The sequence below is a fragment of the Rhipicephalus sanguineus genome, chromosome 6 (assembly GCF_013339695.2).
Source record: "Rhipicephalus sanguineus isolate Rsan-2018 chromosome 6, BIME_Rsan_1.4, whole genome shotgun sequence".
NCBI lineage: Eukaryota > Metazoa > Arthropoda > Arachnida > Ixodida > Ixodidae > Rhipicephalus > Rhipicephalus sanguineus.
The window spans coordinates 157,177,280-157,191,694 of record NC_051181.1 but is presented as its reverse complement, the minus strand read 5'-3'; the positions used below and the strand labels follow the sequence as shown (position 1 = coordinate 157,191,694).

The 14,415-nt window shown below is 39.5% G+C and overlaps 1 protein-coding gene and 1 non-coding gene across 5 annotated transcripts in view; one reads left to right on the top strand and one right to left on the bottom strand.

Annotated features, from left to right (window-relative positions):
* Nucleotides 1–11,710, top strand: part of LOC119396853 (dystrophin) — a 296,880-nt gene extending 285,170 nt beyond the window's left edge. For 2 of the 4 annotated variants that reach the window (XM_049417260.1, XM_037664196.2), the window contains 7 exons: nucleotides 215–423; nucleotides 920–967; nucleotides 1,553–1,622; nucleotides 2,498–2,613; nucleotides 3,829–4,078; nucleotides 5,163–5,301; nucleotides 6,436–9,486. In XM_049417260.1, coding sequence (XP_049273217.1) covers nucleotides 215–423; nucleotides 920–967; nucleotides 1,553–1,622; nucleotides 2,498–2,613; nucleotides 3,829–4,078; nucleotides 5,163–5,301; nucleotides 6,436–6,581 — 978 coding nt within the window. In that variant the 3' untranslated portion in view covers nucleotides 6,582–9,486. Of the gene's footprint in view, nucleotides 1–214; nucleotides 424–919; nucleotides 968–1,552; nucleotides 1,623–2,497; nucleotides 2,614–3,828; nucleotides 4,079–5,162; nucleotides 5,302–6,435; nucleotides 9,487–9,507 lie in introns of those variants that run through there. The other 2 variants (XM_037664197.2, XM_049417259.1) reach the window with 2 other exon arrangements.
* A 2,587-nt stretch (nucleotides 11,711–14,297) lies between these two features.
* Trnag-ucc (transfer RNA glycine (anticodon UCC)) lies at nucleotides 14,298–14,369 on the bottom strand. Its single transcript has one exon. It is a non-coding gene; the product is annotated as a tRNA-Gly (tRNA).
* Between the last annotated feature and the right edge of the window lie 46 nt (nucleotides 14,370–14,415).

The window sequence follows — 14,415 nt, the reverse complement described above, 5'->3', positions numbered from 1 at the left end:
GTCTTTTTTGTATTTGTGTTCTTGAGTTGGAATGCACGGTTTCTTTGCAGACATGTGTGCCTTTGCAATTTGTTCGACACTTCTGCCTAAGGCATCTACTGAGACTAGCAGTAGCTGTAAAATAAATAAATAGTCAATGCTATTGTTGCCCTTGCTCAATTGCCTTATCTGTGACTTGTTAGTCTCTAAAGGTGTCCTTTCGTTGCCTCGCCAGACAACATCTGGAGAGGACGTGAGAGACTTCACCAAGATCATGAAGAACAAGTTCAAGTCCAAACGCTACTTCAAGAAGCACCCTCGAGTTGGCTACCTACCGGTGCAGACTGTCCTCGAAGGAGACGACCTCGAGAGTCCCGCACCATCACCGCAGCACACATTGTCGTCGCAGGACATGCATTCTCGTCTCGATCAGTACGCAAACAGGCACGTCAGAATCACCAGCAGGGTGATTTCTGATACTCTGTATTATTTCACGTTATTTGTTTATTGTTGTCATTTTGTACTTGCTTTCTACAAATATGTATGTAACTTTTTGTTCAGTCTCCTCCACATGCATAAATAGCCATAAATTGTGCATTTTGAGTTCATTAGTTATCAAAATTTATTTTTGGTTTGGTACTAGAACACTGCCTCTAGGGTTGGAAATTGGTTGTATCACGCATATTTGGGTGCTGCGTCCTCTAAGTGTATGTTGTCAGTAATTTTATGTGCAGTGCAGGAGTGCTACGAAAATCTGTGTAGCTTGTAGTTGGAAATTATCTTAATGTTTTTTAACTATAAAGTTTGCTTTGTGAGGAGTCTGACTATCTCCTGTTTTACCATTCAGCTGCAGTTATTCAGTGTTGTTAAAGTGCCTTGTTGCATGAAAAGTGCTGGTGTGGGCACCTTGTTCTAATTACACACACCTTTCACTTTATAGGTATGCAGATACCGAACTTAGGACAAGGAGTAACTCTACTCCAGACTCGTAAGTGCTCATAATTATTTGCCTATGAAACTTGTGTTAAAAGTACTTCAGATGTCATTCACCCCACAAACATATTTCGTACACGCAGATTTCATTTTAACGTATAATTGATAATAAAAGGCATTGCCAAAATGCTATCTTGCAAAAAATGTCTTTTCAACACCTCGTGAGCTAAGCACCGGTTACGTTAACTTTTGTCAAGTACATTATTATGCAAACTGATTGAAACCAAGTTGCAGAATTATAAATAAAGCTTATAATATGTAAACAGAATACATAGATTTTTAAAACTAACCTATGTAAGAAAAGTATGCATTTTTCAAACAGCGTTCACTTGTGTAATAGTTGCATAAAATAGCACACTGTTCAATAAATCACCTTGGTGACTGGATCCTTTGTATGCATTGAATGAACAGTTATTTCAGGGTATTAATAGAAATGAGTGAAGAAGGTGTTGCCGCATTACTTGTTTGTTCAAGAGTGCAATATGATTGCTACTACGAATGTTTCAAACAAGATGACATTTTCTTTCCTCCATTTAAGTACAGCACGATTGCTTAGCATCACTTTTTTTTATTTTTGCAGGAGTGAAGATGAACATCAGTTGATTGCACAGTACTGTCACACTTTGAGTGGAGAGCTTCCATCATCTGTGGTGAGCAAGAATCTTTTCTCTCTCTCTTTTTCTTGTGACCTGGAAAACCTTGCTCTGTGAATGTGGCTATACTCTGTAAATTGTCTATACTCTGAAAACTCTATACACTTTATATACTCTGATATAATCTATAAACTGCCTTGTGAACTGCCACCTAATGTGTTCTTTTATCATGGCAATCCTTATTGCAGCTTTAAAAGTGTAGAATAACAGATAGGTGGGCGAGTTGATTTGGGTTCATAAGGAAGTAAAAAGGAGGCAGCGCTAGAACGAATACAAAGGACGAGATGAAGACAGGACATGCGCTGTACTTACAACTGAATTTTTTTGGTGTTTTTTCAGTAGAGACTTCAGTTGTGAGTGCAGCGCATGTCCTGTCTTCATGTCATCCTTTGTATTCTTTCTAGCGCTGCCCCCTTTTTACTTCATTTTAAAAAGCATAGTATGCTTCAGCGTCATATCGAGACAAGCCATGTTCTTAATGGTGCTCCTTTATTATGCTCACTTAAAACGATGCAGTGTAGTTGTTTTTTCTTAGCTTTTGCCTGATTTACATGAAAAGATCTGTGAAACAACTCTTGAATGCACCTATAAGGCAGTTTACTTGTTAGATTGTGTTGGATATCCAAGCTGAATGATGCACTTCCACACACAGCTACACATATAAGTAAGTAGGTTTGTTGTTTCCCGTTACCTTTCGAAGTACATACGATGGTTTGTACAACAAACTGACAGGAAAGCGATATAATTTCAACTAGCTTACCCATTTTCTTGCAGGTAGATACAACTACTTGGTTGTAATTAGGCAATCGTTGGGTTTTCGTGTCTGTTCTGAATCCTAACCGCATTTCTTCGTTTTTCATTCTTGTGTGCAGTGCAATTCTTCTTTGTTTCTCCAACCACGGAGCCCTGCTCAGGTGATAGCAACCATCGATGCTGACCAAAGGGATGAACTTGAGCTCATGATCGAGGAACTCGAAGAGGAGAACAGGTCTGCAACTGTTTCACTATATTTTTTTTTGCTTTTTTGTTTTCTTTTTGCAGTTCTGCCTACATCAATATTTTACTGATTGATGCATTGCAGTAAGTTAGCAACGCTTTCTCTGAGCAGACAAGGCCTGTTTATCTTCCCATGACTGTGCTCTTTCTACTAAATTATGTCACCTTTAGTAAAGCAGTGCAAGGAATTCATGAACTCAGTCCTGTGGAATGCAAGTCTGTGTGTAGTAGTGTGTGTTTGAATTAACTGCATGTACTAATAGCCAGGCTCTACTATGGCTTGAACACTAAACAAAAGCCTCCAATGTGTACAAGTTGTCAATAAGCTTAACCCTTTCAGGTGTGACCTATGAAGAACTCCCTGTAAATGCGTCAGATTTGCACAACAATATTTCAAGGCGCTAGATGTTTTGTTGCAACAAAGGTTATGTCGTAGAATGTTGATTTACGTTTCATAGTAATTAGTCTTAATTAGATTGTAAATAAATATCTATGTAGCGATCCACATCGCTAGCACCAGCGAGGAGAGCCAGAGAGAGATGACTAAGATGAAAGTTGGGATGTATCAATAAACCGATGCAGTCACTCTGCATAAAAACATTACAATCTATTCATCGTGAAGTCATTTATGTTCTGTTTTTGCATAAGTAGAATCAAATCTCAGGCTAGAAATATAGTGAAATTTCGTTTTCAGTTATGTTCATTTAGAGCAAAGAAAAATTCCACTTTCGACATGGCTTGCAGAAAGCGGCATATCGAACGAATCACCGAAAATCGTAGTGCCTTCAATAAAGTGTTTATATACAACAGTACACTGCACGATGTAGTTAAATGAAGACATTAAATACGCAGGAGGTTCAGTTCCTCCAAACCTCAATGTATTTTGCTCTTTCTTAGCCACTAGTCGACATAACTAGCAAAAACAAGTTGTATACGCAAATATGTGCACTTGCGTCTCAAAGGGTTCAATTTGACTGAATGGAATTCACTTCAGAGAGAGCCTGTTGGCAGTGCATGTTGAATTCAAGGTGCTGCAATTCATGCTGCTTTCTTCAGCATCTTGTATCATTGTGAATAACAGCGCAACAAGGTTAGAATGCGGACAGTAAGAAGAAAAGGACACAGCGCTGAGTTATTCACAGTGAACGTCCACCAACTAGCCCAACTCGTGATTCTGCTTCAGCATGTTTCTTGCATCGTTTTGCAGACATCTGCAGGCAGAGTATGACCGGCTGCAGGAAATGCAGAGCGTAGGGCTGAGCCCGACGCCAAGCCAGCTCGAAGAGGAGGCTGCCTTGAGCCCCAGTGGCAGCACCACTCGTGACCAGGAGATGTTGGCCGAGGCCAAGCTGCTCAGGCAGCACAAGGGTCGCCTCGAGGCCCGCATGCACATTCTCGAGGACCACAACCGGCAGCTGGAGGCTCAGCTGCAGCGTCTGCGGCAGCTCTTGGACGAGGTGAGTCATGCAGCCCACCTTTGTGCATGATTTGAATGCATCTGCACTGCAGGGGCTCACTGTCATCATAGCTATGGCTGAAATAATACTGAAAAGTTTTAAAAAAATTTGGTTCTTCTATATGCAACTTTTATTAACAGCAATACAGTTGAACCCGTTTATAAGAGACACTGGTGCAAGAGACAGTTGGGTATAAGACACCAGTGTGCCTACATCGAAATCAGGGTTGATGAGAAAATGAGAATGTGGTACCCTGCTTATAAGACACCTCATGTAAAGGAGAAGAACTGCTCCCTTGTACGTGTCGCTTAGAAAGGTGTATTGCCGCTTTTATTAACAGTAAAAACTCATCAAGGCAATAGATGACATGAAAGTGAGAAATTCGCAGTGTTGTATCAAAGAAAGCTGCATATGCTGAATTACTCAGCAAAAGTGAGAAAAATAATGCACCACCTTTTATGCACACATAAAAATACTATTTGTCTAGCAAAGAATCTTGCTGTGTTATAGCTGACTAGATTGATATTTGTGTGTATCTTTTTCTGAACATCACCCTAACGTAGCTGCATTCTTAGAACCAATACAGTGACGTTCACTTTGGCTGTGTAAATTGCTATATAAGGTAGCCATGTCCTTACTCCTGCTTTCTTTTCACTCATATTCAAGAACAGAATTTTTTAGGCCAACATACTTAGCTTATTCACTTGGCATCATTGTTTATCGGCTCAGCCATTTTCTGTGGGCCAACAGCCCTTGTAACTAGATTTATGTTCCTACAGCACCTTACTTCCAATTTTGTTGTGGTTTTTCATGCTTCTCAGTGAACTGGGCTAGCGAAGAAGCTAATTGTTTTATTGATTAATGTTAAGCCAAATTTGAGATCTTGTGCAGAATTTGAGCAACGGACAGTACATAGACAACCGTGAAGCATTCTCTCAATATGGTGACAGGTTAAGGCCACTGTGTTGTCCTTTGGGGCCAGCTTTGACTTTAGTAATGCATTCGTGTGCACCTCTCTTCATGATCAAAGCTGCTTCTCGGAGTTGATCTAGCTCTCGTGCCAACCTGTCTTCTCGCAATGCAGCCAGCACCTCGGGGTACGACGTCTTCCCTCTCACCACACAGCTCCCCATACACAACTCCTGGTCATTCATTGCCTCGAAACAGGGCTCTCCAGCCTGAGCCTATGTCTTCCAGGAATGGAAGGCTTCATGACCACACAGGTACAGTACCTCACTTTCTTGTGAAGCCTCCACCATTGTTCAGAAAATCGAGGCCGATGTTGCAGCAGTTGAATCAGGGCTAACTGTTTCGAATAACCGATAGCGAAATATGTGTATTGAACCTTGCAAAACTCTCTTGGTGCATTGTTTTACAGCAAGAACAGAAAAAAAATGGAAATGCTGCCAGCACTCTGTTATAATTTTCGTCAGGTATTGCTACTACAAGCAATATTGTCAAGTGCTTTACTGGAAGCTTCCTTTGTGTTTTGTTAAGATAATTCTTCGAAGCATTCTAGTAAACAGACACAGCCATTAAAACAGATGCTCACATCTGCTAAATCTCTGCGACTCAAAAATAGACCGAAGCTTATGGTAAAATGCTAAAAATTTGTCACTCATGAAACCAAGTGCATCCAACTACTGCAATTAAATTCATTAAATATTATATCTGGCGGTGTCTGCTGGACTCTCGAGGTGAAACTTGATGCGAGAACTGTCTTTTGGTTTACTTTTTTGATCAACCCATTTTCACACTTTGCTACATCAGAAATAGTCCAAATCTTGCATGTAATACATATTTCTGGTCTGTAAATCTCGGCCACAAGGATATTCTTTACCTTCCCTGCCCAAACATATATATAACTGTGCTTTTCTGTCCTGTGCCTATGCCTTTTGTCTTTTCTCATTTTTCTATTTTTTTAAAGCGCTGGAAATGCATGAAAAGTTGATTTTTACAATTAGCCCAGCTTTCTGCTTTTTTGAGTAATGTAACTGTGCATCCTTTTATGACCCTGCACAATGACTCTGTCTGTCAGTTCGTGTCTTCGCTTCGTCCCCGTCTTCTTTGCGTCATTACAGTTTTTCCTCAAGTAATGAACCAACTAGCTCAGCAACAAACCCTGTTGACTCTGCATGCTTTATTCACAAATAATGCTTGGCTTATAGTGCTCATACTGCCTTTTTAAAGTAAATTTTTTACTGATAGAAGCAGCTAGAGTTGCATGTTTTGCATCAAAGTAGATTTTCTTGCCTATTTCTTCTGTGCACCTAACCTTGATACAATACCTTGGGTGAAGTTTGCTTGCGTTAGTCAAACTGCTTTCCAGCTAACATTTTGGAGACCATTTACTCTAGGTCTCTCGATGGGTGTCCACCCAGGCAGCTTGCTTCACACAGCCTCATCAGGCCTCTACGCTCATAGCTTAGCCGACTACAATGACATCGGTAGCGAAGATGATGACTTCAGTTGCTCAGAACTGGAGCGAAACTTGCACTTGTGATGAAGCTGCCTCATTAGTGTCTCATTTTTCCCACAAATTGTGTTCTGTGCCACCTACTTCATTGTAGAAACTATTATACTGAATTTTTTTTTAAGTACTATTTCACTGTGTCTGTGTAGCATTCGAAGTGCACTCTTGGGTTCACTCTTGCCTTCTTGGTGTCTATCTGCTGATGAGCTCTGTCATACAGATTCTCTAACAAAGTGCTGGTTTTTTTCACGGTCAATAGTGATTGACCCAAAGGTAGGGTCAGGATTCTGTGCACAACTGACATCCATGTTCCTTCTTGAGAAAATGTCAAGGCAGACATGTTCATTTTTTTCATCTCAATAGTTTAAAGTAATCTCTGTTGTCATGAAATAATAATTATGGGACCTTGTGCTTTCCCAGGTAATTTTTGAGTAGCAGGCATTTATTTACCCATCACAAGGATTGAGTTAAACACGGTCATGTGATAAGTATTGTGATAGGTAGGTTCAGAAGTTTTTAAAACATTGGAATTGTTTTTCTGTGCAAGGCTGATCTCACGAACATCTGAATAAGCTGTAATTAATTTGAGTCATCATATCCAAATTCGGCTTATAATTGGACTTTGTGTGTGAGCTTGGAAGGACTCCTCATTAAATTTTTTCGCTTGCATTACTGTTAATCTGTTGCAACAAACAGGCAAGCTTTAAAAGTGCCGTAGTTAAAAAAGCATTACCATTGATGACTAGTGCAGAGGCTATTGTGCAGAAGCAAAGGTCACAGGCTGGCTATTGTTTTGTCTGGCTTGTAAAAGAGAGAAATTCATTTTTCCTTGCAGGAACCACAACGTAAAAACTTAGTTTTCACCTTATTCTTTAAAAATGGTAAAAGTATCTTGTAGGCTTGCCATTTCAAAGTTCCGTGCTGTGTAGTAAAATAATCCTCTTGCCAAATGTTTATCTTCGAGTTGAGTGCCTTACTATGCGTTTTAGTTGAGCTCTGTCGTTGTCTCGAATGTGTATCGTGCATGCTGTAGTTAATTTGCACAATACTTTGTTTAGTGGCAGGCTTTCATTGCAACTACGAGGGTCTTGACAAGAATGGCAAACAATTGTAAACTACATGCTACAAACAATTATTAGGTGTTAAGCACTTGTCGCTAAGTCTACGAGACCTGCAAGAGCATTCTTTTGTGCTTTCCTGCAAAGTGCAGTAAAAATAGTTTTTAAAAAGCATTTTTGAGTTATCTAAGTTTTAATTAGCAGTGCTCTTCTCGACAACATCTTGAGCTCCACAATATCTTGGGACTGGCAATTTAAGATTGTGAATAGATTGTTATTGCCACTAGCTTATTAATGCATATTTGTCATCATTTATACCAGTTCGAAGGTGGGAAAAATGCTATTCCATGTCAACATGGCACACATGTGGTGTTTACTGTCTTTACAGAGTACATACTGTCCTGTATCTTGACGATACGAATGGGTCTTTTTGCATTTTTTTCTTTAGGTTTCGTATATCATTAATGTCTGCAGTCTTTTGTGTTGCTCAGAAATAAGCACACATTGTAAGTGTGTGCAACCATTCAGGCACACTGTATCACAGACCATTCCAGCAGAATGCAGGATGCATCAATGGTGACATAAGAAACTAACTTGCCAGAGTTACCGTTATTAAAGTTTAGGTTCTCCCTTTTAGACTGTGGGTATACATGGCTGATAACAATCACTGTCTGAAAACTTGTCAGCCTGCAGAAGCGTTCAGTGATTGCTGCAAATGTAAATACAGTTTGTAATTTCTTCAGCTTCTCTACCTAATTTTTTTATTTCGGAATGCCTGACCCTCTATTTCTTAAATCCAGAGCCTTTCATAGAGTGCAGCACAACGTAATAGTAGTTTTAGAATCACTAGCCGTGTTTTGCGCCTTTCCCAATGTGTTCCCGATATATTCCAATATTCCCAATGTATGTCAGAAAAGGAGTGAACAGTACTCGTGAGACCCCACGTATTGCAATAATTCAGCCTAAGTATAGAATTTTTTTCTAATCGGGTTCTCACTGGTTCACTGTGAAATGTGACATTTTTGTACCTTTGTACATCTTTCGCATGTGCCATATGATACTGTGTACCAGTGGTGTGTGAATGTCTATACACACTTAGAACATTGGCAGCTCAAACTGGTCACTTAGGGAAGCAATGTTGAATGTCTGTAGGTTTGGGTGTGCTGTGGAGCTGTAAGCAGTGTTCAGTTGCAAATACTGCTTAGCTACGAATGTGGTATGCCAGAAAGGGTGTCTGTGTGTGCAAAGGGGTAACTGTGTCATGTGTAGAAAATTCGTGAGTAAGTTGCTGACATGACTTCTGCCCCAACCTTGCGCTCGTTTTCTGTATTTCTGTTAATTGGTAGCCCATTGATGACTAAAACTCAGCACCAGAAAGGTGAATTATGTAAGTTACAGTTCCAGTTGTCTTGCTGCTGGAAGTGAAGATGCATACACTACTGTGAAGTTTCCTAAAATAATCAAGAACTTGTTGCTTAATTCATTTTCATTCAGGGAGTGCTTTTGTTTCTTTTTTTTAATTTTTTCCCCTTATTGTTTTAGTAGCTTTATGTTAATTGTTCCTAGCGTTGCATTAAAACTCTGTAGTACAAAAACAATTACAACTCTTCTCATTACCTTTTGCACGCTTCTAAAATTTTTGTACAATTCAATTTCTCATTGCTAAATAAGGAGCACATAGTTTCTTTTGTTAGACACCGTACTGTTCATATGGTCTAGTAGGTTTATCTGTTTTCATTTGTAGAATGGTAAAAGCTTCGGTTGGGTTATTTACTTATTTTTCATGTGCCGCGTGATGTTCTGCTTTAGTTCTTTTCTTTTATTGGTGCTTTGCATGTGTTAAGTCACCAATTTCTCATGTTTATTTTGCATGTTTTCTTTTTTATTTCTGATTTAAGGTCAGCCAGATGAGAATGGAATTCAGTTGAGCCCCGTTGAAAAATGACCGCCACAGCAGTCCTCCTAGCATTGCTGTTGCTCGAGCTCTCCTTGTGTACAGGATTCATGAGCTGTCACCATCGCCTTCACATATGCCTGCCATACCACCTTTTGTTCTGTCCATTCATTTGTTTTTGTTTTTTTTTAATGCCTGGGATGTGTTCCTGCCTGGCTCGATTCCATACATTTTCATCTTTCGATGCCTGCAAAAAAGAAGTGTGAGCATTTAATGCAGTTGCTTTTCTGATGACGAGTTGTAAGCTGGCGTTGATTGCATTGAAACGGGTGTGGCAGTGAGAGAGCATAGGGACATTGGGAAAGGGAACTCACAAAAGGGAGAATGCACTGTGTGCAGTTGTCAACCTTGGAACATTGTCTTGCCTTTGCTGCTGCTGTTTACTGTTTAATTAAGGAGACAAGCTCCTCTATACGAGGCATCCACTCTTGATGGTTATTGCCTGAGAAGTTAGCTTAACAGCAGCATAGAGGCATCTTGTGAAGGGTTGTGAAACCACAAAAGTCCCTGTGAAAACTGGGAAGAGCAGCTGTCTTCATTTTAGTGGAGAATTTTTATATACTTTTATATCTCCTGGAACTGCTCTAGGGAGTGCACGTGTTGGCACAATCTTGCAGTTTAATGTTAGCTGCTGTGCTAACCACTATGCCACCGACAGCATGTTTTATATTTATTTTTGCATTGCTTTAGATAGCATGCAGGGAAATAACTGATTTAGTCTGAAAGTTGCAATAAGGAGCTTTTGTTAATTAGATACTTTTGCTGAAACCTAGTTTATATACCTGGGGCAGTCAAGAACTTGTTATCTAATATATTTCTGTTTTGCAACAGTATTGAGCCTTGTGTAGAACCTTGCTGCATATTGAGTGTTCTCTTTTCCTTTTTTTCGCGTTTGGGTGGAACTGCATATAAATTCACTCTCTAGCTCGGTACTAGTTTTATTGGTGTAGGAAATTGTCCAAGCATTAAGGCAAGTTTTGCAGTGTAGCAACTGAGAAACAATAGTAAAGTTTAATAGGTTGACTGCTGAACAGTTTTAATCCTGTGCGGTGTGAAACCTTTAATGCACGACAACTGCAGATGCTTCTGACACCTTACCTATTTTGTTCTAGCACAGTAATCCCGCTTTTCCTTTTTTTTTTTTGCTGTAGCCATTCAGTTTTTAACAAAAGCCATACCATTTATTTTTTAATTGATATGGAGTCTATCCTGTCAGATATGGCAGCTTCTTATTTCTACAGTAATGAATGCAACTAGACACTTTGGCCACTCTAAGGCTGCTAAGAAGTCATATCATTTTATTTAGCTGAGTGGAAGGGTGAACCTAAATCCATGCTTCCAGATTGACAGAGTGACGAAATGTTTTATAAATGGCATGTGGCCGTGCCATATTACATTTGCTTTTTATATAGTGCTGCAGCTATACATATCACAGTGTCCTATATGCCATATGTTAATTTTGGTATAATACATGGAGCATCACTGAACAGATCAGAGCATGCAGACACCTGTCCCTAACACGCGTTCACTGACATGTATGGTAAGTCACGTAGCTTCTCTTCAGGTTTGTAAGACCTTGCATATTCCAATTAACCCTTACCTAACTGGCGTGCTCTGTTGGGGCCTTGTACAGTGATTGTGATGCACCCAGTGTGCATCGAACGGGTCTTTGTAAGCCACATGGCGTGACAGTTGATTCCATAAGTGTTTTTCATAGATGTCTCATCCCAAGGTTGACAAAAGTGTGACCGAGGTGTAGGAACTTCAACTTTGTATGTATGCTCTGAAAGTTCTTCAAAAGGTGTGTACTCTTGTTAAATTTTTTCTTCTGACTGCACCAAGACCGCAAAATGTTGTGCTCTCTCAAGTCAGCAAGTGAATGAAGTGCGTAGCCATGCGCCTGTGGTGTTTGCGTGGATCGTTGGACTGAACTGAAATGTGATGAGTGGTCATATTAGCATTACTGTGCATATCAGACTTCCATTTCTCGTGAGCCATTGTCATTTTTAGCTGCATTGTTGAAACAATTTCTATACTGTCCTTTCGTTTCTTTCAAACTTCCATTGTACAACTCGACAGATGTGTTCATCATGTGCGAGTACTTTATATGACGATGAAGAAAAGAAATAAATGATGCAGTTAGGTGACCTGACACAATGTGTTGTCTTCTTTCTTTCGTTATAATGATACATGTGTAAATTTAAACAATATGTGCCATATCAAGGACATGCTACCACATCTAGAACAACTCTACAGTACACCACTGGTTTGTATATAAGGTGTATGTGTACATTCATGCAGGTGCATGCACATACGTGGGTTTTAAATGTCTGTCTTTGCTTATGCAATATTTGCATAAATGTGCAGTGCGACTTTATTGCTTCTCTTAAATGTATAAATATAGCACATGTTTAGCACTTAGTACCACAAATTTTAAATGGTAGAGCATAAATTCTGCATTATTATTGGAAACACTGTGGTAGGGTTTGGTTGTCTTATATTACATTAATTCAATAAAAAGTATTCTTTTTTCAAGGATATGTTATAGTTACTGCAATTACAAAATAACTTGATGCTCGTGGCATAAAGCACCAAAATGTGGGAAGGCAAAAATACACACTCCTGGTCTTCTCCCCTCTAAATGCACACATATTCCCTGCCTCGCTTCATTCCTTCAGTCGCACTACTTATGCATTGCACATATATGAATATATAATTCATTAAATAGTGAGAGGTAATTAAAGATTACGAGAACTCCTTACAGTTATCTAGTGGATAGAGTGGTACTATAGTGCTGCGTCACACATCGAAATGCCTGAAAGTAGGAATTTCAGAATGGCATCATTCTCAGAAATGCAAGAACTGAAGATTGACCTGGTGAGTATTATTGTCTCTTTTAGAGTAGGTCAGTCTAGAGAAACATTTAGAATGGCATTCTTGCTATGTTAATACTCTATGACAATTAGTTATAGTATTAAAACTGACATTTGGGGAGAGGTACACTTATATAAAATGTAAATACTGGAGGGGCCTTCATACACATACTTATGCACTGGTCTGGAGTGATGCCAGCCTTTGAAAAAATGGATTCATTTATAGTTATTAGAAAAACCTACAGTGCCATACACACATTATTACAGTGGCTGTATATAGGTTAGAACTACACTGAAAAAATAAGAGAATTAGTTTTTGTCTTTTACATGCCATTGCCTGCTAAATGTTTAATGACACATCCTGTTAAATTAGCCGATTTCAAAACTGAAGTCGGCAGTACTCTACTATCTTTTGCAGCTATGATAGAGACTATACCCATATAGGTCAATGCCTGCCACTGTTGCGACTGGGCAGGATATGAAATATTGATTTTGATTAAGTGTGGCACACAGCCACCTAAAAACACATGTAACCTTGACGCATGAACATTTTCCATATAGTTAAACAAATTATTAAAAACATTATTGTTGAACTCACTGAAATTATTTTACATGCATATGTGAGAGCAAATACAATGAAACCTCGATATAACGAACACGGATATAACGAAATATCGGTTATAACGAAGTAAATAAAAATAGTCTTGCAATACATACAGTGTTAGGAATATGCGTTTATAACGAATTTTCGGATATAACGAAGTTATTTTCGTGTAAAAGTTTTCGTTCTAATGAGGTTTGAGTGTACAGCTTCGTGTGCTTGATGTGAAACCAGCCACATGCCACCATTCTCCAGAATATACTGCAATCAGTGTTCCCTGCCGTATATGTTGCATTAAAGAAATAAATACATGAGGAACAAATTTAATAAGTTGAGAAACAAAATAGCATCGGCCAACTTTGGTAGCATAAGCGACAGATATCTTTTGGAGATTGCTGTCCTAAAACAGTGCTTGAGTGTGCCCCATTTGTTTACGAAGGCTTCCTAGGCTACCATGGATCAACAGCTGACTACATTTATGGCAGGCCTTTTTGGGAAGTAAAGTCCCCTAGCAAGAGCAGCACGTGATTAGAACCTCGTATACCTCGGTTTAAATGACAACGGAGAGCCCTGGAAATGTTCTGTGTCCACAGTTGGGCAATTGGGCGTTAAGTGGCCCTGCGATTTACTAGGACACCTTGATGAAGCTCTCCTATATGCACGTTTAGCCCTGTGGAGTTATTGCTAGCTGCTCGTACATTCTATAACACTGGCTGTATTTTACTGGATGGATGTTTGAGCATTCCCTTTAAAATAGGGCAGTGACTCGTGCGCCATCAAGTTCCTCATCGTAAAGCCCCTGAATGAAAGGCCCTTACCTCATCACCCCATGGTTTCTGTGGAACAGCGCAAAGGTGGGGGGTGGGGCCCCTTTTTCTTCTTTTTCTTTTATTTAGAGCTGAATCACACTTAGTGAAATAATAAGAGTAACTAAGTGTGTAAGATGTGTGTCAGAGATCTATAATCAAACGGTACGACATAACCTTGTGGTAAATTCATTGGTAACAGACCTGATGCAGACCAGCGTTTCCTTCGGCTGCAAGCTTATTTGCTGCGATGTGTTCACCTAGAGTTACTGTATATGAGTCTTATACAGTAAGTCAGTAACTATACGTTCACCTACAGTGATTTTTGTTCGCTTGTTTCTTCCTCAAATGACCGCGTTCACCAATACGGGGAACGTGAAAAGAACACAGCGATGATAAGACAAAAAATGCTGTCTTTTAAGAATTAAAGAAAATTAAAAAAAAAAAAGAAACATGCGTCGGCCGGGAATCGAACCCGGGTCAACTGCTTGGAAGGCAGCTATGCTAACCACTATACCACCGACGCCTGCGAGATGGTCACTGCAACGCAGTTATTTTAAACCATTCCATTT